We start from the raw sequence: 24284 nt of genomic DNA, 5'->3' as shown, positions 1-24284 counted from the left end.
CCTGGAGATGGGATGCCCTGGGTTCAAATATAGCCTCAGATTCCTCTTAGGTATGTGACTCTAGGAAAGTCACTTAACCCCATTTGCCTAGCCTTTGCCCTTCTGTTTTAGAATTGTTACTCAGACAGAAAGAAGGAGTTTAAAAACTAAATAAATAAATTACATCTTTTGAAAAGGTCTGAGCACAGCTGGCAAGAAATCAATTCAATTCCTTAGGAATTGAGAAAATTAATTTCCGTGGGCTGATATGTGATACAATAGATAAGAGGGCTAATTTCAAGGTTTCTAGGATCTGTGTTCCAATTCCATCTCTGCTACTTACTGCCTGTGTGGCCTTGGCCAAGTTAGCCTCTGGGCCCTAGATTTCCCATCTATAAAATGAAGGACTTGGACTCTGTGAGCTCTGATGCCCCTTTCCTGATCCAATGATCCAAAGGCAGCCATTTACAACTGACTTTCACAAATGGCTGTGCTTATTTTTTCTTTTATAGGCAAGAGAGAGAGGGGAACATTTTTTTCAGTCTTTCTTTGTTTTGTCTTAACTTCTCAGATGGCCAAGAGTACCGTAGGGCAGCCTACCAGCAATTGGTACAGCCAGCTCAGCTGGTGCCAGGCCTTCCTGGACCCTGTGGAAGAGGCCTCCATCCTCCTGTTCAAAAAGTCATCCTGAATTATCCCAGTCCTCACGGCCAAGAAGAAAGACACGCACAAAGAGACTATTCTTCCCCGGTGCCCCCAAGATACCAGTAAGTGGTACAGAGCCAGCATTCAGGCATTTTGGAAATGGAATCGAGACAGCAGACAGCTAGGATGATGCAGTGGATAGAGTGCTGGTCTGAATACCAGGAAGCCCTGAGTTCAGATTTGGCTGCCGACCCTTACCGAGTAACCCTGGGCAAGTCACTTAACTTATATTTGCCTCAATTTCCTCAATGATAAAATGAGGATAATATCACCTACCTCATGGTTGTAAAAATCAAATTACAAAGTATTTGTGAAGTGCCTGGCACATTGTAGGTGCTGTATGAGTTCTTATTCTTTATTCCCTCCCAGGGCTATATTCCAAGTGGATATTCCCTCTGTCTCTTCTGCCTTGAGCTAGATTTGTTAGAATCTGAGTGTTTTGCTATTAGGTCCAGTCATACAGCAAATAGTAAGAAAGCAAAGTCTTCTGAAACCTGCACTTCTCATAGAAAAGGAATAATGCTAATAACTAAGATAACAATAATAACTACATTTTATGGAACACTTAAAGCAAAGCACTTTTTTTCTTTATTCAAAGATATTTTATTTTCCCAACAATATATAACATGTGTTTCCCAAAATTATAAAATCCAAATTGACTCCCTTTCTCCCTTCCCTCCCCACTTTGGAGCAATTTGATTAAGCAAAGTACTTTAAATACATTTGGTCCTTGCAACAACCCTGGAAGATAACTACTACAGATACCATTATCCCCATTTTACAAATGAGGAAGTTGAGGATGAACAAAGTTAATGTTAAATGACTTGTCACAAGATTAGGAAGTATCTGAATCAGGATTTGAACCCAGGTCTTCCTAACTCAAGTCTAGCCCTTTATCCAAGGCATTACATAAATACAAGTCAAGAATAATTTTGTTCATCCCTCTGCTCTGGGTCAGAACTACCTCTCTCCTAAGTTAGTACAAGCACTTTAAAAAAGAATATCCCATAAAAGAAGTTCATTCTTTTATCATCTATAATGCTATATCCTCCAGGATATAGCAATCCTGAAAGACTGAAACTATTTCCTCAGTGACTGAGTTCTTTCTTTCCCTTTGTTTGCTGAAGTTCAAGCCTATTCCCTATACCCAAACTCATACCCACATCCCCACTCACTTAGGTATATAAGTGTATATATAAAAAAATATATACTATATAGTATATAATATGACATATATATATAAAACATCAATCCCTTTTCATTGGCTTTATTTGAATATATATCACACATGTAATATTATATATAATATTTATGGTATAATATAACATACACTGTATAGCACATGTATATTTCATATGTAATACACACATATGTATATACATCTATGCACACATATGCATACACATACTAGATATATATATATAAATTATCAGTGAAAGAGACTGATTCATCATTTCCTACTATAATCATTGTCTTTGTATGCTTCAATATCTGTATCTTCCATAATATATATGCATCTCCAGCTGCCTATTGGACATTTCAAACTGGATGAATCATAGACATCTTTTTTTTCTTTTTTGTCTTAGAATTTTGTTGTAGAATTCTACCTTAGAATGGATACGAGCATCATTTTCAAGGCAGAAGAGTGGTAAAGGCTAGGCAATTGATGTTAAGTGACTTTTCCAGGGCCATATAGCTAGAAATTTTCTGAGGTCACATTTGAACCCAGGTCCTCCCAACTCTGAAGCTTCATGCTCTATCCACTGTGCTATCTAGCTACTCTTCTCACTTTAAAACGAGAATAATAATAGCACCCACATCCCAGAGTTCTCCTGGTGATCAAATAGCATATTTGTAAAAAGTGCTTAGTATAGTGCTCGACAAAGTGTAGGTACTATATAAATACTAATTTCCTTCCCTTCCTGATGCTTTTTTTTCTCAGCAAAATAATCTTTTTCTTTAGCTTTTATTCATTTATTCTAATTCTTCAGTTATTTAAACATCAATCATTTTTCATTGGTTTCCTTTGAATTCTTTTAAAGATTTTTTACCTCCTAAAAAAGCTATATATCCAAAATTAGACAGCATCTGGACAGTCTTTAATATTTATTTGAATCTCATTAATTTAAGCCGAACTAATTTATAATAGTTTGGACAAGAGTTAGGATTAAACGTACCTTTATTTAAGCAAAACCTTTCTTCTTCACGCAAATTAATACATTAAATTCATGCTTTTGCAGAATTGGTTGAGACTATTAAAATGAATTTTCAAAAAAATTTGCCAATTAATCCTCAAGCATTCATTGCAAAAAGGTCCATTTGAATGAGAAGAGAGAAAATATACCTATGTTCTTTGTTTTTCCCTTTATTAATTAATTAGAAAACACTGAAGCCTCACTTTAAAAACCACATGAAAAGATCATAAGCATTATTTAAATTCTCTTTAGCAATTAGTTTAACTTAATATAGTTGATATTTCCCCTTAAAATGATATTATGAGGGGCAGCTAGATAGTTCAGTGGCCTAAAGGTCAGAGGAGTCAGGTTCAAATCTAGCCTCAGACACTTCCTAGCTGTGTGACTCTGGTCACTTAACCCTCACTGCCTAGCCCTGAATACTCTTCCACTTTAGAACCAATACACTGCATTGATTATAAGACAAAAGGTAAGGTTTAAAAAATATATGTGTGTATATATTTTATAAGGGATTTCAAATCATTATAAATAAGATTGTCAGGAGAATAGCTAAAATTCCAAAGAAACAAATTATTTTCAAGTATCTTTATGAGATATATGAGGTTTTGAACAGTGACAGGAGATTTTAAATCATCCGTTGTACTTGCTAAAAGCTGATAGGGCTGGTTTCGTTGTGATGGGTACTATGGGCAAGATAAGCCCAAATAGTTAGAGAATGTCTATTATTATTTTTGAGTTATATGGAATATTCTGGACTCATCATCTAACTGGGTTACTAAATGTAAAAAAATGGTTTTCTGTATATTTGTGTGTGTTTATTTCATATTATCAGAATGTCAGAACTATCAATCAAGGTACATTTCCCAGAACTTCATCCATAGATGCACTAAAATACTAAGCATGCTTGCTTATTTGGTTGTTTTATTCCCCCCTAAAAAGCACTAACTAGAAGTGAAATACTGGGACATTTTCTTATAAGTTCATAAGAGAGGCATAAAGCTGCATGCTGCATCTCATTGTGCTATAGAGGCAACCCTTAATTCTCAAGTGCTTTGCCAAAAGAAAATTCCAGTAGACTCTACCAACTGGAAAGACTTTGAGTATGGGTCCATTGATGGACTCCACGTCTGCCATCTGAAGCACTGGCTCACTGCTACAACTGTTGCCTACAAAATGATTGTCTTTTAGCCACAAGTACATATGAAACTGTTTATTAAAGTATGGAGGGTCTATAATATATATATATATAATATATAATATGAAATAAAATAAATCTACAATAGTAGAGGAAGTGGGTACACATATAAATGAAATAAAAGGTTTTTTACAGTCCTGAAGATAACACAAAAATCTACTGACTATAATTGCATGAGGCAAGACTTTAAAAAGAAATGTTTTCTCCATTTGCTTTTTGAAACTGTGGGAAGGCAGGCATTCTACAAAAGAAACATACTGAGGAAACTGAATTCATATATAAAAGGTTATTGCTGGGGACAGCTAGGTAGTTCATTGGATTAAGAGTCAGGCCTGGAAACGGGAGGTCCTGGGTTCAAATATGGCCTAGCTAAGTGATCCTGGACAAGTCACTTAACCCCATTGCCTAGGCCTTACCACTCTTCTGCCTTGGAACCAATACACAGTATTGATTCTAAGAAGGAAGATAAGGGTTTTTTTTTTTAAGAGGTTAATGTCTTAATCAGATATGTCAACAAGTCAAGTATATTGGAGATACAAATACAAGGAAAAAATATAGTTCCTGACCTCAAAGAGTTTACAGTTTAATTAGGTGAGAAAAGATAAAAGGAGCTTAAAGGTCAGGGGGCATGGTATTCATGCCAGGAAGTGGTGGTAAAGTCTGGGGCATGAAAGATTGCTGGTTTGGGATGGCTTTTCTCAAAATGGAGGCCAGCAGGAACTCTCAGTGAGACAGGAAGAGGTGGAAGAAGAAGGCAACTGAAGCATGGGGGCTTATAGCAAAGTTAATTCAATATTAATTTAATGCACGTGTATGTACACATGGGTATCTAGATGTATACATATAATACACATAAATGCATAACATATTACATGTAGTATATTATACTCAATATTAATTTAAGGATATATATGTATACACATGTATCTAGATATATATAATTAATATATGAACAATATATTACGTAACATAATTACATGCAATATCTTATATAATATAGTATATCTTTAAATATATTGACTTAACTTTGTTGTAAATTACTGCTTCAACTGCCTTCTCCTTCTACCCTGTCATCCCATGTATACATATACTCACATATATATCCTTAAATAGTAGTAATAAATAACCTATAGTTATTATATATGTATGCATATACAAATGTTATTGAACTATATGGTAGCAGGGAGATATGGGAAATAGTTTATATAAATGAAAGCATATTCATATATATTTGAAAATAAATAGTATTTTTCCCTTTTACATAATACCATTAAATAATTTTTATTCTCATTTTGTTAGTTATTCAGTATCGAAATCTGTTACTGTCAATATCTTTCTCTTTCTTTCCTTCTTTCTTTTTCTTTCTTTCCTTCCTCTCTTTCTTTCCTTCCTTCCTTCTTTCTTTCTTTCTCTCTCTCTTTCTTTTTCTCTCTTTCTTTCTCTCTCTTTCTTTCTCTCTCTCTCTTTCTCTTTCTCTCTCTTTCTCTCTCTCTCTCTTTCTCTCTCTCTCTCTTTCTTTCTTTCTTTCTTTCTTTCTTTCTTTCTTTCTTTCTTTCTTTCTTTCTTTCTTTCTTTCTTTCTTCCTTCCTTCCTTCCTTCCTTTCTTTAGGAGACAATCTAGACCTATGATTTTATTAGTATCAGATACTACCAGTATGAAAACTTAATCCACTGATACATACAAGCAACTAGTTTTTAATTTACAGCCTTGGGGAGTTGCCTGTAGCACTGAGAAATTAAATAATACAACCATGGTTATACAATTTGTATTGGAGGTGATACTGTAACTTGGGTCTGACTATTCACACTATTCCATGCAGGTTTTCTTTCCCTGATATCAGGAGAAAGTATCGATGTTGCTATATGAGTGAATGAATGAATGAATAAAAGAATGAATGAAAAAAGTATTTATTAAACACTATGTGCCAAGTATTGGGCTAAGTGTTGAGAGCTGACATACATACATACATATATATATATATATATATATGCACACACACACATAACAGACATATATTGACATAGGGGAAAAAGAAAAGAGAGAGAAGAAAAGAGAAGAAAAATTCTCTGGCCTTTCCTCACCAATAGTTGGAGTTTTCTCTCCCCAACCTTAATAGCTTTAGCACAAAGCCTTGGACAGAGTAAGGGAATCTATAAATATTTAAAGTCATACCAAACATCCAGGATTGAGAAAAAAGATGGAAATACTGGAAATAACTATCTCCTTTTATTTCTCAAAGACATTATGTGCCTCATAGTTTTTATTTGGCAGAATATACATTTTCCTTTATCTGTTTCCTTCTCAGGGGTCAGATATATAACCAGCCACCTAACCAAGTCGCTGCTCAGGAGGAATCCTATGAGTATCCTGTTGACTGCAGACCCCAGATTAACCAGGTTCCTTCCCCAGCTGTGGCCCCAAGACCTCCCAGTACCCCTGCCAACAAAGGGACTTTGAAAATAAGCAATTTGCCAGAAGAACTACGTAAGTTGCATGCATGGTGGTTTCTCTTCTTTGTTGTAAGATGGTGTTTGTTATTCTGGTCACTTGCTGCTTGATAATATCTAGTCCTGAGATATTTCACAGAATCCCAGTAAAAGAAAGTATTTTGCTCTAAAAGTTACTGGGCTTTGGGGAAGTTAGGGAGGATTAGAGCACCAGGGATGGAGTCAGGATGACTTTGGTTCATATCCAGCCTCAGGCACTTCCTAGTTTTGTGACCTTGGGCAAGTCATTTAACCCCAATTGCCTAGCCCTTGCCATTTTTCTGTCTTAGAATGGATACTAAGACAAAAGGTAAGGGTTAAAAAATAAAAATAACAAAGTTACCAGGAATTTAGCAAGTGCATGTTGGGTTAATCCCAATAAGATCTATCAGTCATGTTAAGGAATTGCTTGCTGCTGTGTTTTCTTTTCTTTTTTTTTTTAGTACCCATTTCTGGGGGCAGCTGGGTATCTCAGTAGATTGCAAGCCAGGCCTAGAGACAGGAGGTCCTGGATTCAAATCTGGCCTCAGACACTTCCCAGCTGTGTTACCCTGGGCAAGTCACTTAACCCCCATTGCCTAGCCCTTACCACTCTTCTTCCTTGGAACTAACACACAGTATTGATTCCAAGATGGAAGGTAGGGGTTTAAAAAAAAAAAGAAAAAAAATTTCTCCCTCCCTTCTTCTAAATGGAGTCCTGAGCTGCCTAGCTGCTGGCCAAATTAATCAGCTGTCTGTGCATGTGTGGTATTGGCCAAGGACCTCACATTTCACCATCAATTACCAGCAAACATCAAGAAAGAGGTCATTTTCCAGAGGGATGAGACATTGGGTTTGGAAAAATGGGTTAGCATCCTCTATACAGCTTCACAATCAAACATTTTATTCAATGAGACATTCAGCCCACTGTCAGATGGTGATTCCTTTTCCACTTTATTTTTTTTCTGGCCAGAACCAGAAATGTTGAAATATCACCAAAATGTTCTCATGTTAAGGTCAGACAGGACTGTGAGTTCCAGAAACCTTATAAAAACAAGCACTTCTCATGGGATTGTTGCATTCTGGTGTGCTTACTGGAGAAACCCAGATGATTCCAATAAGCATTTCCCAAGTCTGGGTGCTTCTCAGAACCAGACCTGAAATAAAACCCTGTAGGGTTTGCTGATCATTAGGGAAATGGAAATGTGTGGTCCATGTCTCTCTTATTTAGTCTTTTTGCCTTTGGAAGATTCCTTTGCCATGGATACATTTTGTTTTCCATTCAAAATGTGTTGGGTTCATTTTTTCCCCCAAAATTAAAAAGGAAGCTAGTTTAGTTTCTACATACTTAGCTTTGTAATTAGAGCGTGCTAAGAGAACTAATTCCCACCTCTCCTCTATTTCTCTTCATCCCTAGTATATCACATAGCTCTAAAACCAGTGCCCACATTTTATGTAATAATAATTTGAATGTATATCAATTAAGGTTTCAAAGCAATTTTCTTATAACAACTCTGTGATGCAGGCAATGTAAATATTGTGATTATAGTTTGATAAATGAAGAAACTGGGGTCTAGAAAGGTTAATTGATTTGCCTATGGTTATATGATAATATGGTGGTAGATTTGGAGTTTGGGTCCAAGTCTCTTATTGCCTAGTAAGGTATTTCTACTGTGTCATGACTCATATGCAGGCCATTGGTTAGTTATTCCTCCCTACTCTGCCTCTCTCAGAAGCCCGGAGATTCATTTTAAAAGGCCAAAAACCTTGGGGGTAGCTGGGTAGCTCAGTGGATTGAGAGTCAGGGCCAGAGATGGGAGGTCCTGGGTTCAAATCTGGCCTCAGACACTTCTTAGCTATGTGAGCCTGGGGAAGTCATTTAACCCCCATTGCCTAGCCCTTTCCACTCTTCTGTCTTGGATCCAATATATAGTATTGATTCCAAATGGAAGGTAAGGGTTTTAAATAAATAAATAATAAAAGGTCCCAAACCACCCAAGCATGAGATCCCTCAAAAGGCCACCAGCCCCTCAATGGAACTTTGGATCCAATTAATACTATAGACTCAAGAGACTAATCTCTATTCTTCTTAGCAATTCTCTTTCCCAACTACCAACACAATATGCAACTCTACCTCCTATGCTATGAGATCCCCCAACCTTTGCCATTAACTTTTACTATCCTAGGTGTAAATTACAAACCTGTACCACCACTTACCTAACTCTCATCCCCAATCAAAGCAACTCCACTCTTTCTCCCAACAAATTCTTGCCTTCTGCTCCCTTCTGCAGGCTGTTTCAGTTATGTGTCTTTTGGAACTGCTCTTCTAATCTCAACAAACTCTCTTGTATGACCAAAATTTTCCCTGAATGCACTTGGTACCTCCTCACTTTAATAGAAAGCTGGCTTTTCCAGAGGACATCAAGTCTCTCCAAGTATTCTCTAATGGAGGCTTCTTCTTTTCCCAATTCGGTCCCATCCTACAGGGCCAGGAGAAAGGGTTAGAATTATCTTCTTATTCTCTACCCCTGTTCCAGACCATTCATTGGCCATTCTGCCTTAATAACCTTTTGTACTATGAAGTCCATACAAGTATATTAATTCCCTTTTTGTTATTGCCACCTATCAACTTTTGGAATATTCTCCTAGGATTGTTGATGGCATTAGCATTTGGTTCTCTGTCTGTCTTTCCACACTGTTCCCTGTCATCATCATCTTTGGTAATGACAGTATTGATTTTGGTGTCATTTCTAATGGGGTGATCTGATAATTTTTCATCCTCATCATCTCTTAGGAACACTATTTCTACTATACCTTGGGACTCACCATCACCCAGAACTACATCTCTAAGACTCTCAACTCTAGAATTCAAAAGATAGCTCGACACTTAAATATGCATATATTCATGTCTATACTAAGTATATGTATGTGTTTACATTTCTATGAATATATATTCCTATCTATGATAAATAGTAGTAATATCATCATGCATGTATATGCAGTTATTACACCTAAAACTATACTAAGATTTTAGGGACCCCTTGGGCATATATGTATTTTTTTAAACTTACCTTCAGTCATTTCTAAGACAGAAGAAGAGCAGTATGTGATCATTTCTATAGACATTAGAACTGGTGACAAGTAAAGCTAGGCAGAGAAGACTAGTAGGAGTAGGAAAAGGGGGTTAAGTGACTTGCCTAGTGTCACACAACTAGGAAGTGTCAGGTCTGATTTGAACCCAGGTCCTCCTGACAATAGACCTGGCTCTCCATCCACTGTGCTACCTAACTGTCCCTGATGTATGTATTTTTAAATTGGGTCAAAAACAGTAGGGAAACTGGCAAGGCAAGCAGAAAACTGGGCCCAGAAGAAGAAGAAGGCCCAGTTTTGACTCTTGAAAGGTTAGGGAAAAGGAGCATTTGAGAGAGAAATGCCATAGTGACAGCAACCCAGGGCAGCAGTTGTGCACTGGTGGAGACTTGGGCAAAAAGACCATAGAAGTGGCATCTATTCTTGCAGAAGACTCTGAGGCAAGGCACAGGCATGCCAGGCACCACGGGGAGGAAATATCTTCTACCAAGGAGGAAATGTGCTCCCCAAGGAATAAAGCATACTGTCTTCTCTTAATAACACTACACTAGGGAAACACTGGCAAACGTTTTTGAGATCGTGTGCCCTAAGTGCAACTTCAAGCTGCCTGTGAGCCCCAGGCAGCAGAGGGAGGAAGTGCTCACATTGGGTGGCTGAACAGAATGAGCAGGGCATGCAAAAATGTCCTTGGGCACTGTGGAGAGGGGGGATGGGGCAGCCCTCCCCATGCTGCCCTGGCACCTGTGCCATAGCTTTGCCAACCCAGCCCTAGGGCAAAGCCTTATTTGCCACATGCTACTTACAGCTTTGTTTCTATCCATCCTTTGCCTTCACTCATACTAAACCTGTTCTTCTGCCTCATTATAACTTCTTTGACCCTTAGCTATGTGCACAATCTCTTTCCATACCAATCTTTAAACCCTTCCTACTTAGTTAATCTCCTTCATGAGTAGATGTTTTATGTGTTAGATAGAGAACTGGCCTTGAAAGCAAGAAGATCTGGGTTGAGATCCCATCTCTGACCTATAAGCTGTAGAGAAAGTATTGAACTGCATTTGTAGACAGGGACTTCCCTACCTGGGACTGCCAGATAGTCCTTTACCTAACCTGATTTCCTTCTTATTTGCTTCCATACCCATCTGTAGTTCCCTTGGTTGGTCATTTCCATATTCATTAGCTCAATCACCAACTCCCTGAATTTCCTATCATTCTTACCCTGATGATTCTTTTTAAACCCTTACCTTAGTATTAAGTATCAGTTCCATAGCTTAAAAGTAGTAAGGACTAGCAGTGAGGGTTAGGTGACTTGTCCAGGGTCACACAGCTAGGATGCATCTGAGACAAAATTTAAACCCAGGACTTCTCATCTCTAGGTATGGTCCTCTATCCACTGAGCTACTTTGTTGTCATCTCTTGTGAATTCTTAAAACTCACCATCTGATTTCTCCAGTGTTGTTCCTATAATGTTGAATATTGTCAATGAAAGTCACAGAATCTTGATGGTTTTGCCAGCTATTAATTTATAGTGTATAACCTTATGGTTATATGGATCCTCTCTACTACTCAACAGTGCTTGTATTCCATTCTCATTGATCCTCCAAATCATAATCGATAACAACTACATTATTCACTCGTCATATACCCAAGCCCCAACACTCACAGCTTATGACTCATATGTCATCCAATGTGAGCTCCTTCAATTCCTCTCCATCAAACCCCAAACTTGTCAGTACTTTAACCAACTGTCTACTCCTCCCCTCCTGTCTCAATAGATAGATAATGGTTTTACTCTTTGCTAATCCCTCTGCCATGTGATGCAATGGCTAGAGTGCCAGCCCTGGAGTCGGGAAGATTTATATTTCTGAGTTAACATCTGGCTAAAGACCCTGGGCAAGTCATTTAACCTTATTTGTTTTGATTCCTTATCTGTCAAATGAACTGAAGAAAGAAATGGCAAATCATTCCGATATCTTTGTAAAGAACCCCCCAAAATGGGAACATGAAGTCAGACATGACTGCAATGACTGATTAACAACTACTACTTCTTGATTCTTTTCCCTCCCACAATCTTTAGAACATTACATCAATCATACAAATCCCAGGCATCTCTAAGCTCCTTTCCCCGCTAACTCTCTCCTATATGCTTACAGACATGTTTAGAGTCCCCCATCTAAAAAACCATTTGTTGATCCTTTTGCTCCATTCAGTTACCAACCCATGTCTCTTGCCTTTTGCTATGCCAAGCTTCTTGAAAAAAGTCATCACTACCCAGCACTTCCACTCCTTCCCAACCCACTAATTTTTCAACCCATTAATGTCCAGCTTTCATGGCTCTCCAAAAGGTCACCAATAATTTCCTTAATTGCCAGATCAAATGTCTGTTTGTTTGTTTTTAAGTTTATCTTCCTTGAACCCTTGGCAGTATTTGACACTATTTATTACCCACACCTTTCTAGATGTATTCTCCTTCTTTGATTTCTGAGGCACCATATGTTGCTGGTTCTCCGTCTGTCTTTCTCATTTACCCTCAGTTCTCTTATTTAGTGATCTTTTCTGACCTCTTAAAATAATAGTTCACATGTATTTAAGGACTGCAAAACACTTTACATATGTCACTCATTTGATCCTCCTAACAATTCTGTGAGGTTGGTGATTTTGTCACCCCTATTTTATGTCTGAGAAAAACTGAGGCTCCCCAAGGTTAAGCAACTTGTTGAGGATCACATAGCTAGGAGATTCCTGAGGTAGAATTTGAATCAAATCTTCTGATTCCAAGTCCAAAGATTACTCCACCATTCCATCACACTGCTTCTTCAATATTCCTATTCCCCAAGGTCCTATCCCTAGGTCTCTTTCCCCACCGCCCACATCATATCCTTTATCTGTCTCATTCATACTCATATCTTTAGCTACATTCCCTGAATAAGATAGTTCTTAAGTCTATACAGAATCACAAATCAGACACATCCTTCATTTTCCCGTATCCATGCATTTCCTTATGCTGTACCCTATGTTTGGAATGCCCTTCCCCATCCATACTGCCATTTCCATGTCTTAAAATTATCTCTATAAGGTCTAGCTCCATTGCCATCTCCTTCATGAACCCTTTGTTCCCAACTCCCCCAATTACTGAAAGTTCTTCCCTCCCCAACACACCTTGACATATTCTTAGTTTAGATTTCTCTCGTGACCTTACTATATATCATTTTATATTGTAGTTATTTGTGCATGTGTTGTCTTCACCTAGTGGATGCTGAGCTCTGTGGTTAGGAAGTAGGTCTCATTTCATCTTTGTATTATACTCTAGTATAGCCCAATGTATAAATGGAACCTAATAAATAGTTGAAGTTGCCCTAATTTCCCACCCCTACTCTCTGGGAGTAGTCAGCCAAGATCATCAGGATATCAGAAGACAAGAAACAGCAAAAGAAGGGCTCGTGGGTGGTCCCTTGTTCTAACACGTTTCCCTAGGATACCCTACTTAGTGATTCTCATCTCTGGAGTCACATTCAGTGACACAGTGAGTTTGGGCTAAGTACCAAGTATGATTGGATGCAGATAATGATGGCTTCAGCACAAGGGTAAGGCAGACTCTGGATACTGGTTGAAAGCCATCCTATGATTCCATCATATGAGGCACCTAGGTGTACAGTGGACATATCTGGAGTCAGGAAGACTTGAGTTCAAATGTGGCTGCAGATACTTATTATCTGTGCAACCCTGGGCAAGTCACTTAACACTTTTTGCCTTGGTTTTCTCATGAGTAAAATGAGCTGGAGACGGAAATGGCAAATACTATAGGATCTTTGCCAAGAAAACTTGTAGGGACAGATCTGTGGCCCAGAGGATACAGAACCAGGTCTGGAGACAGGATGATCTCGGTTCAAATCTAGCCTCAGACACTTTCTTCCTCTTTATATGAACCTGGGCAAGTTACTTAACTCTCTATTGCCTCATCTGTATCCCTCTTGTGCCTTGGAACTGATATTTAGTATCAATTCTAAGACAGAAAGTGGGGCAGCTGGGTGGTTCAGTGGATTGAGAGCCAGGCTAGAGATGAGAGGTCCTAGGTTCAAATGTGACCTCAGATACTTCCTAGCTGTGTGACCCTGGGCAAGTCACTTAATCCCCATTGCCTTGCCCTTACCACTCTTCTGCCTTGGAACCAATATATAGAATTAAATCTAAGACGGAAGGTAAGGGTTAAAAAAAAAAAGGCAGAAGGTAAAAGTTAAAAAAAAAAAGAAAACCCCAAAGGGAGTTGTGAAGAATGGAACATGACTGAAATGAATAAATAACAACAAATTATTTCTGAGCTTCTAAACTTCTATAGGGAGACCCACTAAGCTTAGGGTAGTGAGATAGTATTGGATGCATTTATAGGTCTTGGGTTTGAATCCAGATTCTGCTACTCACTCTTTGTGGGTCATTGGGCAGATTATCTAGTCTTTGGGGGCCCCAGTTTCTACATCTATAAAATGCTAGAAGAGACTAACTAAACTATAAGGAAGACTCTGAATTTGTGTCTTATCCTCCTTTGGCCATTTAAACAACAGGGGTTTCCAAACAGAATTCCATAATTTTAGTGTTGGAAGGGACTTCAGAAGACATACATCCAGCTCATACCCAAGAGGAATCTTTACTATAATATATTCCACAAGGGTCTAGCCAGCCTCCACTTGAGAACCACCAACAAGGTAGGACCCCCACCTGTGAAGGCAGCACACACTGCATTTGGATGAAATCATGAAAAAGTTTTCCATGGCACCATACTTAAATTTACCCTTTGTAACTTCTCAATGCTCTGGTTTTGCCCTGTGACACCAAATAAATCAATATGATCATTCTTTCCAATGGCAGTCTTTTGAATATTTGAAGACAAATCTCTCCAGAGTCTTCTCTTTTCCAAGTAAAATTTTTTCAATTGGGTCAACTACCCTTGGCATGGCACAGACCAAAGAACTTCATCTTCCTGCTCACCATCCTTTGGTCTGCAAGTTAAAACTCTTATCAGTCACCTGCCTCTTGAACTCACATTTTCCTGTGTTTTTTCCCCCCTAAAAACCGAAACAAACAAACAAACAAAAAACCTCTTACCTTCTGTCTTGGAATTAATTCTAAGTAACAATTCCAAGGCAGGAGAGTGGTAAGGGACAGGCAAAGGGAGGTTAAGTAACTTGCTCAGGGTCACACATTTAGGAAGTAGGTGAAGTGTTTGAATCCAGACCCTGCCAAAGATACCTAAAGCTTTATCTACTCAGCTGAAGACTCACCCTCTCCAAGTCTCACTTCTCCTTAATTGACTAAGTTATTGTACACATATAACCTTAGCTTTATTGCACTGGAGCAGAAAGAGAACCCAGCAGACACCAGATCAAACTTGGCTTGGCTTGGCTTGAAGTATAGTCCTGTCAATGGACAGGGCAGGTTTCTCTTTATTGAATTGAATTCTGTATATTGAAACTACATAAAATTCAGTCCTGTTTTATTTTGTTTTTTAATCAGGTGCCTTGGCTAGTTTCTAATTTATGTGAAAAAATCTCTCTTAGGAAAAGTCTTTATAACCTACTCTGTGGACACAGCTGCGGAGATCATGAAATTTGTGGATTTTTTGATAAGAAATGGATTTCAAACTGCTGTAAGTATTTTGTCCAAAAAGAAGATGGAACAGTGGGGGAGATAAGATAATGAATCAAAAAGAGGAGAAAGATAAATAAAGCAGCAAGCTGTTGACATTTTAAACTGCCTTATTTATGTTTCATCTGAATACAAACTTAATGGTTGTGGGTTTAGGTAAATTTGAAATGATTCCAGTTCCCTCTCAGTTTTTCCCATGTGCTTTTTGGAAATGACTTTAATAATACTGAAAATATGCGTGAATCTATAACCTAAGAGGAATAGAGTTCTTGTGACATATATTTTATCAAGAGGAAGCTTGGTAGATTAGACAGTGTGCTGGACTTAGAACCATCAAAGCCTGGGTTCAAATCACACCTCTGATATTAGCTGTATAATCATATAATCAAGTCACTTAACCCCCATGTATCTCAATTTCCTCATCTGCAAAATGGGGGTAATAATACCTATCTCAAAAGGTTGCAATGGGAGGAAATATATAAAACATTTTTTGAACTTTGAACTTTTGAACAATTTTGAACTTTTGAGACTATCCTTTATCTTGTAACTCTGACAGCTGTGGTTATGCCCCTTGTGCTAGGGGTTACCACGAGCTTCTCCTTTCCTTTCCTAAACCTTGCTTCCCTCTAAGAGGCAAAGTGATACAGTAGGTAAAAAGTCAATCTCAAATTCAGAAGACCTGGGTTCAAATCTTTGCCTCTGCAAATACCATCTCCGTGACCCTCTACAAATAATTTCATGTTTCAGTGCTCTGAGGCAATTATCTAAGACTGGAAGTTTCATAAAAGATTCCATTTGGTAGAGGGAATTCCTCTGAGAGCTCTCTCTACATCAATGAAATCATAAGTCCAGACTCAATCCCACTGCCACATACCAAATAGTAATACATTTTGGACTACTCCCTTCTTATGAGAAGTGATGATATATTAAAAACAAAGGAAAAATTGTTTTAACTCAGCCCTACAGAGGGACACTTAATAATTGACCCTGGGTAATCAAGTCTCAAATAAGAATGGGGGAGGTGAGGCAGTGGATAGAGAGACAGAAGAAGCCTGGGTTCAAATCTGGCCTCAGATACTTGCTAGCTATATGACCCTGGCCAAGTCACTTAATTCTAATTGCCTATCCTTTACCATTGTTTTATCTTGGAATTGATACTTGCATCAATCATAAGATGGAAGGTAAGGTTTTTCATCTTTTTTAAAAGAATTTAAAAAAGAAAATGGGGAAATTTGGACAAGAGGACTGGGGAAGGGAGAAAGGCAGGGTATCTTTGTTCCATTTAATTTTAGATCATATTGAGTAGCACCAATGTGGTCCATATTCCAGGTTCACCTCTGTACATATTCTGTCTCCTTCTCTCTCCCTATCCCTTATCCCCTTTCTGGATTGGGAATAATTGGCCAATTCTCTCCAATGCTCTGATTCTTTCTTCACAAGACCAAGCAATCTGGAAACAAAAGATTTTGACCCTAGTCCTGCTGCTAACATTGTGTGATCTTGGGTCAGTTCAGGGAGCTCAGAAAATTCTGGTCCTTTCTGACCTACCAAAGTCCCTTGATTCAGTGCAGCTTAAGGGGAGACCATGGTAGTAGCTCTGTGGAGAAATGAAATCACACCAGAAGGAGCTTGTGTGACACTGCAGATTTTTACAGGAAAGGAGGCCACTCTTTCCCTTCAAATGAAGTCCTCTGTGTACTCTGTAGGAATGCAATAAATATAATTGCTGATGATTATATTCTGCAAGATGGTGTAAAATGGAGGGAATGCATAAAAATAGGCTGTTTGTAGGATGAAGAGGGAGGGCAAAGGGGATACTTGGCTCTTAAATTTTCTTTTTCAAAATGAGTTGGCATCATTTAACAGAGATATCTATTCATCATTTTCTCCTAATAAAATTTGACTGGTCTAGGAATCTCAGAAAGCTTTACAAAATGTGTCAGTGTATATGCTATAATGCCTTTGTTACTGAATAACTATTATGTTGCTCTCTTGTTGCTGAAATGAAAAAAAAAAAGTCTTGGTCTAATATGTATTGAGGTAAAATTCCAAAACCCCAGGCAAAAGGTTCAAAAGGCAGGCTCCAATCCCTCCAACCACCTTAATTAATTAATTGCAAAAAAAAAAAATCACCACTGAAGAGGGCCTGTGTCCTTTTTTGGCCTTCTTGCCATTCTGGGACTTCCTGGGCTATTTACGCCTATGAGGGCCTCTGATACAGGCTCACAGGTTGAGCCCACATCCTTAGCTAACCAATGGTCTCAGTATAGCCTAGCAAAGATAGGGCTCTGTTAACCCTGAAAGGGCTACTGACCGCGCCTCCCTTACCAACATTGGGTAATTTACATCTGGGCTTAACATTGCCACTAGAATCCTATTGCTCAAAGGGGCTTTAGGAGGTTGCATCTTCCCAGTCCTGGGATCCAAGGAAGATGAAAATCTTAGTTTGCCCCATAATAAAAGCTTGCATCTAAGGCTGACAAACACAACTCTGGGGGAATGCAACTGTAGGAATTATTACCACCAACTTTGTTGTTGTTGTGGATCATTTTTTTAGTTGTGTCCAACTCTTTGTGATGCCACTTGGGGTTTTCTTGGCAGAGGTACTAGAATGGTTTGCCATTTCTTTCTCCAGCTTATTTTACCGATTAGAAAGCTGAAGCAACTGAAACAGAGTAAAGGGACTTGGCTGAGACCAGATTTGAACTCACAGAGATGAGTCTTTCTGACTCCAGGCCAGGCACTCCATCCCCTGTACCACCCATCTCCATTAATTTATAGATGAGTATCTAGGACTCAGGTCAAGTGAACTGTCCTAGCATGACTAATAAGGTGCTAGAAGGTTATTTTATTAAATTATTTTTTTAACGTTTACCTTATGTCTTAGAATATTCAATACTCTCTTCCCAGGCAAAAGGTTCCCAGGTTCCCAGGCAAAAGAATGGTAAGGGCTAGGCAACTGGGGTTAAGTGGATTGCTCAGGGTCACACAGCTAGGGTTGGGGTGTCTGAGGCCATACTTGAACCCAGGATATCCCAGGTCTCCAGGCTGACTGTCTATCCACTGAAAGACCTATCTGCCTTATTTTCTACAGAGGTCTTTCATTACTCCAAGTATGCAGTATCTTTGCTGTTTGGGAAATCTGATTAACCAGCATTTGCTGAGTGTCTACCATGTGTCCAGCTAACCATTATGGGGTATGTGAATGTATAATATGAAACAATCTCTTCCCTTAAGGAGTTTATAGTCAAATATGAAAGGTAAAACTTGCTCTTACAAAATAGTGAATAAGAAAATCATTATAAAGAAGGGCCACAGTGCATGGAATAACTAATAAGAAGACAAAATTGACTGCATACAGGAATTTGCCTAATTATTAGAGTAGATAATGACTTTAAGTAGGAATTAAGAGGCAAGAAAACTCAATAGAGACTGGAATAATTTCATGCAGAAAGTGGGACGTGATCTAGTCTTTGAAAAGGATCAGAGGGGCAGCTGGATGGCTCAGTAGATTGAGAGTCAGACCTAGAGATGAGAAGTCCTGGGTTCAAAACCTCAGACACTTCCTAGCTGTGTGATCCTGGGCTAGTCATTGCCAAGCCCTTGCCACTCTTCTGCCTTGGAACCAATATAGAATATACTGAATATAAGACAGAAGGTAAGAATGTTTTTATTTTTAAAAAAGAAAGAAAAGGACCAAAGAATATTTGTTAGGGATGGAGAGGTCAGGAGAGAGGAATAATATGGGCCAAAGCACGGAGGTGAATGTCAGATGGAACAGTACACCATGGGATTGGCTTGACTAGATGGTCCATGTTGGGGAAGTAGTAGGAAGCAATGTAAGATGGGCATTTGGGACCAGATAATGGAGACATTTGTAAGTCAGGCAGAGGATTCTGATGACTTGATGTCTACTGACGAAATTCAATAGATATTAGGCAGCCATCGTAAGATCTTCAGCAGTGACAAGATGAAAGCAATATTTTAAGGATAGGAACGTGGCAACTGTAGGCAGGATGGTTTACATAACATTCACCGGGGAAAAGATTTCAGAGTCTTTCTTGGGTAGTCAATTTGGGTACGTAATCACTTTTCTCCTGTATAACCATATTTTAACTAAAAAATAAGCTTATTGATGAGTGGGGGCATTCCAGTTAGTCCTCTATGAAATTGGAGAATAATAAGCACCTTCTAAGTAATAATTCCTGAACTGGAAGCCATTTAAGGACATTATACTGCAGACACCCTACTCTCAGGCTGAACAATCCTAACTCTTCACCTTTCATAATAAGAATTATTTTTCCCTGGGTCCCTTTCTGTTTTAATTTTAACATTTCATTTCTTTTTTAAATCTTCAATATTTTATTAAAAATAGGATAATGGATTGGGTTGGGAAAAGTCTTAAAGTTCCCTAGAGTTCAAAACCCTCATTTTGCAAATAAAGAAACTAAGGTTTAGGAAAGTGGAAGTGGTTTGCCTAAGGTAAAACAGGTAGTAAATGACAAAGGCAAGATCTGAACCCACATCTTCTGACTCCAAATCCAGGTCTCTTACCACTACCCAACATTTAAGGGCTACTCTCTCCCTGCCCCTACTCCACAGACAAAGGACTGTTTTTCCATAATCTTTTTTAAAATATCTAAGCACAACATTGTATTTTAATTTGGTATCTGATCAATGTACATAGAAATGGCTCTGCCATATTTTACATTCTTAGGATCGTACTAATTTCTGTTTGCTTGTCTGTTAAGTATTACCAACTCATTAATCTTTTGATCAATTATGACTTTCAGTTTTTAAAAAAATGCATATGTAATTTGGGATGACTTTAATATATAACTATATTTAGTGTAACTGTATTAATAGAGGAAATAACTATTAATAATATTAAAGGGGGCAGCTGAGTGACTCAGGGGATTATGAACCAAGCCCAGAGACAGGATGTCCTAGGTTCAAATCTGGCCTCAGACACTTCCCAGCTGTGTGACCCTGAGCAAGTCACTTAACCCCCATTGCCTAGCCCTTACCACTCTTCTGCCTTGGAATCTATACACAGTATTGATTATGAGATGGAAGGTAAGGGTTTAATAATAACAATAATTAATATTCAATATTCAAACTTTTACCTTTGAAAAAATACAAAATCTTTTAAGAATTTTTAAAAATTCTTTGAACCTGGGCTTTTCCTTCAAACACACCATCCATTCAAAAAAAAATGAGTAACTATTTGGAGTACTTTAAAAATCTTGTACTATTTATTTATGTCTTTTCATAGTATGAATTTGCTCTCAACCTTATTAACAAAATTCGTTCTTCCCCCAAATCCTCTTCTTACAGATAGACATATTTGAGGATACAGTCCGAAGCATTGACACCATCAAATGGATGGAGCAGTACCTTCAGGATGTAAGTAAACACCAAGACTACAAGGTCCACTTATTCTTCCCGGGATAGATTCATTCATTTATTCATCCAACAGACTTTGATTAAGTATCTTTTAAAGGCCAGGCACTGTGCTGGGGATAAAGCTGAAAAGAGTACAGTCCCTGCCTTCAAGGATTTTATAATCTAGGGGAGGTGGAGGATCTCACATATATTCATCTTAACAAACACAAGGAAACGTAAAGTAATATGGGGGACATACTAACTACTTCATAGAGGCAGCTGGGTGGCTGTAGTGGTGGACCTGGAGGCAGGAAGTTGTTGTCATTCAGTCATTTCAGCCATGTCCAAACCTTCATGACTGCATTTGCAGTTTTCTTGGCAGAGATACTGGAGTGGTTTGCCATTTCCTTCTCTTACAGGTGATAAAACTGAGTAAAACAAGGTTAAGTGACTTGCCTAGGGTATCAGGGCTAGTAATTCCTTATTCCAGGCCAGGTGCTCTATCCACTGGGCTACCTAGCTGCCTTGGGATGAGGAATCCATAATTCAAATTTAGCCTCAGACACTTACTAGTTGTGGGCCCTGGGCAAGTCATTTAACCCTACTGGCTTCATTTTTCTCACCTGTAAAATGAGCTGGAGAAGGAAATGGCAAACTACTCCAGTATCTCTGCCAAACCCCCCCAAAAGGGGTCATGAAGAATCAGATAGGACTGAAATGACTGGAATAAACTGCAGTGGCTCCCTATTGCCTCCAGAATTGTGAGTTTTAAAGCTTTTCATAATCTGGCTCCTGTCTGCCATTCCAGCCTTCTTGCACTCCTCTCCCCTCCTTGTACGCTTTGCCCCAGAGACTCTGGCTTCTGCTGTTCTTCACACACTGTCTCCTGACGGCACCTTTTCACTGTCTGTCCCCTGTGTTTGAAATGCTCTCTTTCCTTTCTCCAACTCCTGGGTTCCTTGGCTTTCTTCAAGACCTGGCTCAAATCCCACCTTTGGCAGGAAGCCTTTCCCTGTTCCCTCAGCTATAGGGGGCTTCATCCTGAGATTGCTTTCCAATTACACTATATATCTGCTATGTACATAATTATTTTCATGCTGTTCTCCACCTTCCACCCCCCATTAAAATGTGAGTCTTTTGAGGCAGGGACCATGTTTCTGCTTTTCTTAGGGTTCCTAGAGCTTAGCACAGTGCCTAGCACATAGTAGGGGCTTAATAAGGGCTTATTGACAGATAACTAGGGAGATTAGGAAAAGCCTCATATAGGAGGGGCTGCTTGGGCTAAGCCTTTGAAGGAGGCTCAGAATTCTGGGAGATCCATGATCCTAATTGTTTCCATTCAGAATCTCTGGCTCTTGCCTTTGCTCAAAGCCTAGACTGACCCTAAAACAGACTCCCTCTTCTTGTGAGCCATGCAAGGAAGGAGGAGGAGGAGAAGGTGGGTGGTATTAGCTTGTGCAGGGAGCAAAGCCTGGCAAATTGGAATTAATGAAGAGACGAGGCATAGATGATTGAAAAAAAGCAGAGTAAACTTTTTTTTTAAACAACAGAGAAAGATGGGAATCCGGTGTGCAGGGAGGTCACCATTTTTCCATCTTTCTCCCTCTCCACCCCAACCCTTCAGCATTTTGTTTAGTCTCAGAGCTTTCCTGAGAAGGCTCTCGTGCTAGGTACTCTGTCATCTCTGAAGTCACTTAAATCATCCATAGCAGTTCTCTGCTCACTGAGCTGTGATTTGTTTTCCACGGGCGGGCTGACTGACTGGCCAGGCTCTGTGCGGAGGACACTCTGCAGTTTAACAGGAAAGAAATTGATGGTTGCGGCTGCATCCTGGTTGGGGCTGACCTAACCTGGCCGGTGGGGGCCCAGAGCCTCCCTACTTTGCAGGCCTTTTGTCTGGAGAGTGGCGGGGTTCGCTTTCTGCAGGAGAATCTTTCTTCTGATGCTCGAGCTGCATTCAAATGGAAAGGCAGCCATTAGCTGCAGAGTTGCAGTCCATCACTGATGCAAAGTCATTCTGCATGGATGCTGAGTCCTGCCTTTCTCATCCGTGATACGACGGATCCTTCCTGAGACGGTGATTAAGAATGGCTACAGAAAATGTCGGGCAGTAAATATCCATTTGGAAGCTGCCTCCCCCAGCCATTCCCATCGGGTTATTTGAGTGGAGAAGGGAGCAGGGGAAAGAAGTAGATGGTCAGAGCAGGCATTTGGAGGCATTTTACTTTCCCCGAGTGAATGAAACTTGTCCTCTTCCCTCAGCACAGCAGAGAGGGCTTCAGATCCTGGCTGGCTGGTTTCTAGCCTGCCTTTCCCAAACAGACTGCACTTTACACGTCCATAAAAGAGCTTTTCTCTCTCATTAACAGAAGACAGTGATGATAATCATTGCAATCAGCCCCAAATACAAACAGGATGTGGAAGGAGCAGAGTCCCAGCTGGACGAAGATGAGCACGGCTTACATACTAAATACATCCACAGGATGGTAAGTCCTGGACAGACACGGTTGCTCAGAGAAGCTATTGCAATAGTTCACCTTCCCAGAGACAGGAGCGTTCGCTCTAACAAATTGCATCTCCTTCCCCGGGGGCTCAGCATTATGCTTGCCTGGCAGTGTAAAAAGACACTGGAAGCTTGCTAGAAGGCTTTAGTATGGAAGCCATCATAGGGCAGAGGAATGGACACAAGGAGCTGAGTTTACTTCCTCCCTTGACCGTTCCCTGACTCTGACCTGGGGCAAGTCATTTTATTATTGTGTCTCAGTTTCCCTCTCAGTAAAATTAGGAGGCTTAGAAAAGGTGATCTCTGAGGTCCCTTTTGAAGCAGTTGGCTATCTTGATGGATAAAACACAAGGCTTTAAGTCAGGAAGACCTAAGTTCAAATCTTGCTATCTGGGTGACCCTGGGCAAGTCACTTAACCCTGTTGGCCTCAGTTTCCTCATCTGTAAAACAAGCTAGAGAAGGAAATGGTTAACTACTCCAGTATGTTGGTCAAACACCAAGTGGAATCACAAAGGGTCACAAACAACTGAACTACAACAAAAGGTCCCTTTGAGCTCCATGGATGACATCATTAACAAAATAAAGTGTTGAACTTGCTTTCAAGAGACCTGAGTTCCAGTTTCAAATTGTGTGATATTGGTCAATCTCTTGACCAAAGTTCCCTCACCAGTAAGATGGGACAACAATATTCATACCACCTACCTCACAAGGTTGTTGCCTAGTTTTTTATTTTGTTTTTTCCTGGGGGAAATGCCATAAAGTGGGAGTTATAATATTTTTAGTTCAGATTTGCTTCTCTTGCCCTCTAATGATATGGTCAGAAGGCTCCAACTTCATAGCTGGCCTGAAGAGAATACTCAGACTAGATCTGATTGAAGAAATTTATGGGAAAACAGGTTTTGGCTCAACTTAAAGCTTTCTAACAACCTGAGCTGTCTACCAGTGCCACGAGCCTGCTCTAATAAGTAGTGATTTGGCTGTTCCTGAATAGATTCCAAAAGAGACAGAGTGTTCAGCTATGGGAATGTTGTAGATGGGATTCCTGCCATAGGTGGGAGGTTGAACTATTTCCAAGTTTTCCACCCACCTGCCTAGCACCAGAGAAAGTAGCAGCAGCTCACCAGTAGG

General features: G+C 39.4%; 1 protein-coding gene across 2 annotated transcripts in view; it reads left to right on the top strand.

The window, feature by feature from the left end:
- Positions 1–24284, top strand: part of TRAF3IP2 (TRAF3 interacting protein 2) — an 81550-nt gene that overhangs the window by 41074 nt on the left and 16192 nt on the right. Inside the window, exons 4-8 of one of the 2 annotated variants that reach the window (XM_007484435.3) lie at positions 551–746; positions 6381–6559; positions 15180–15268; positions 20605–20673; positions 23022–23138. In XM_007484435.3, coding sequence (XP_007484497.1) covers positions 551–746; positions 6381–6559; positions 15180–15268; positions 20605–20673; positions 23022–23138 — 650 coding nt within the window. The remainder of the gene's footprint in view (positions 1–550; positions 747–6380; positions 6560–15179; positions 15269–20604; positions 20674–23021; positions 23139–24284) is intronic. The other variant, XM_007484436.3, reaches the window with a different exon arrangement.

The sequence above is a fragment of the Monodelphis domestica genome, chromosome 2 (assembly GCF_027887165.1).
Source record: "Monodelphis domestica isolate mMonDom1 chromosome 2, mMonDom1.pri, whole genome shotgun sequence".
NCBI classification, from domain to species: Eukaryota; Metazoa; Chordata; class Mammalia; order Didelphimorphia; family Didelphidae; genus Monodelphis; species Monodelphis domestica.
The sequence above is the reverse complement of the archived record's forward strand: the minus strand, read 5'-3'. Positions and strand labels throughout refer to the sequence as shown.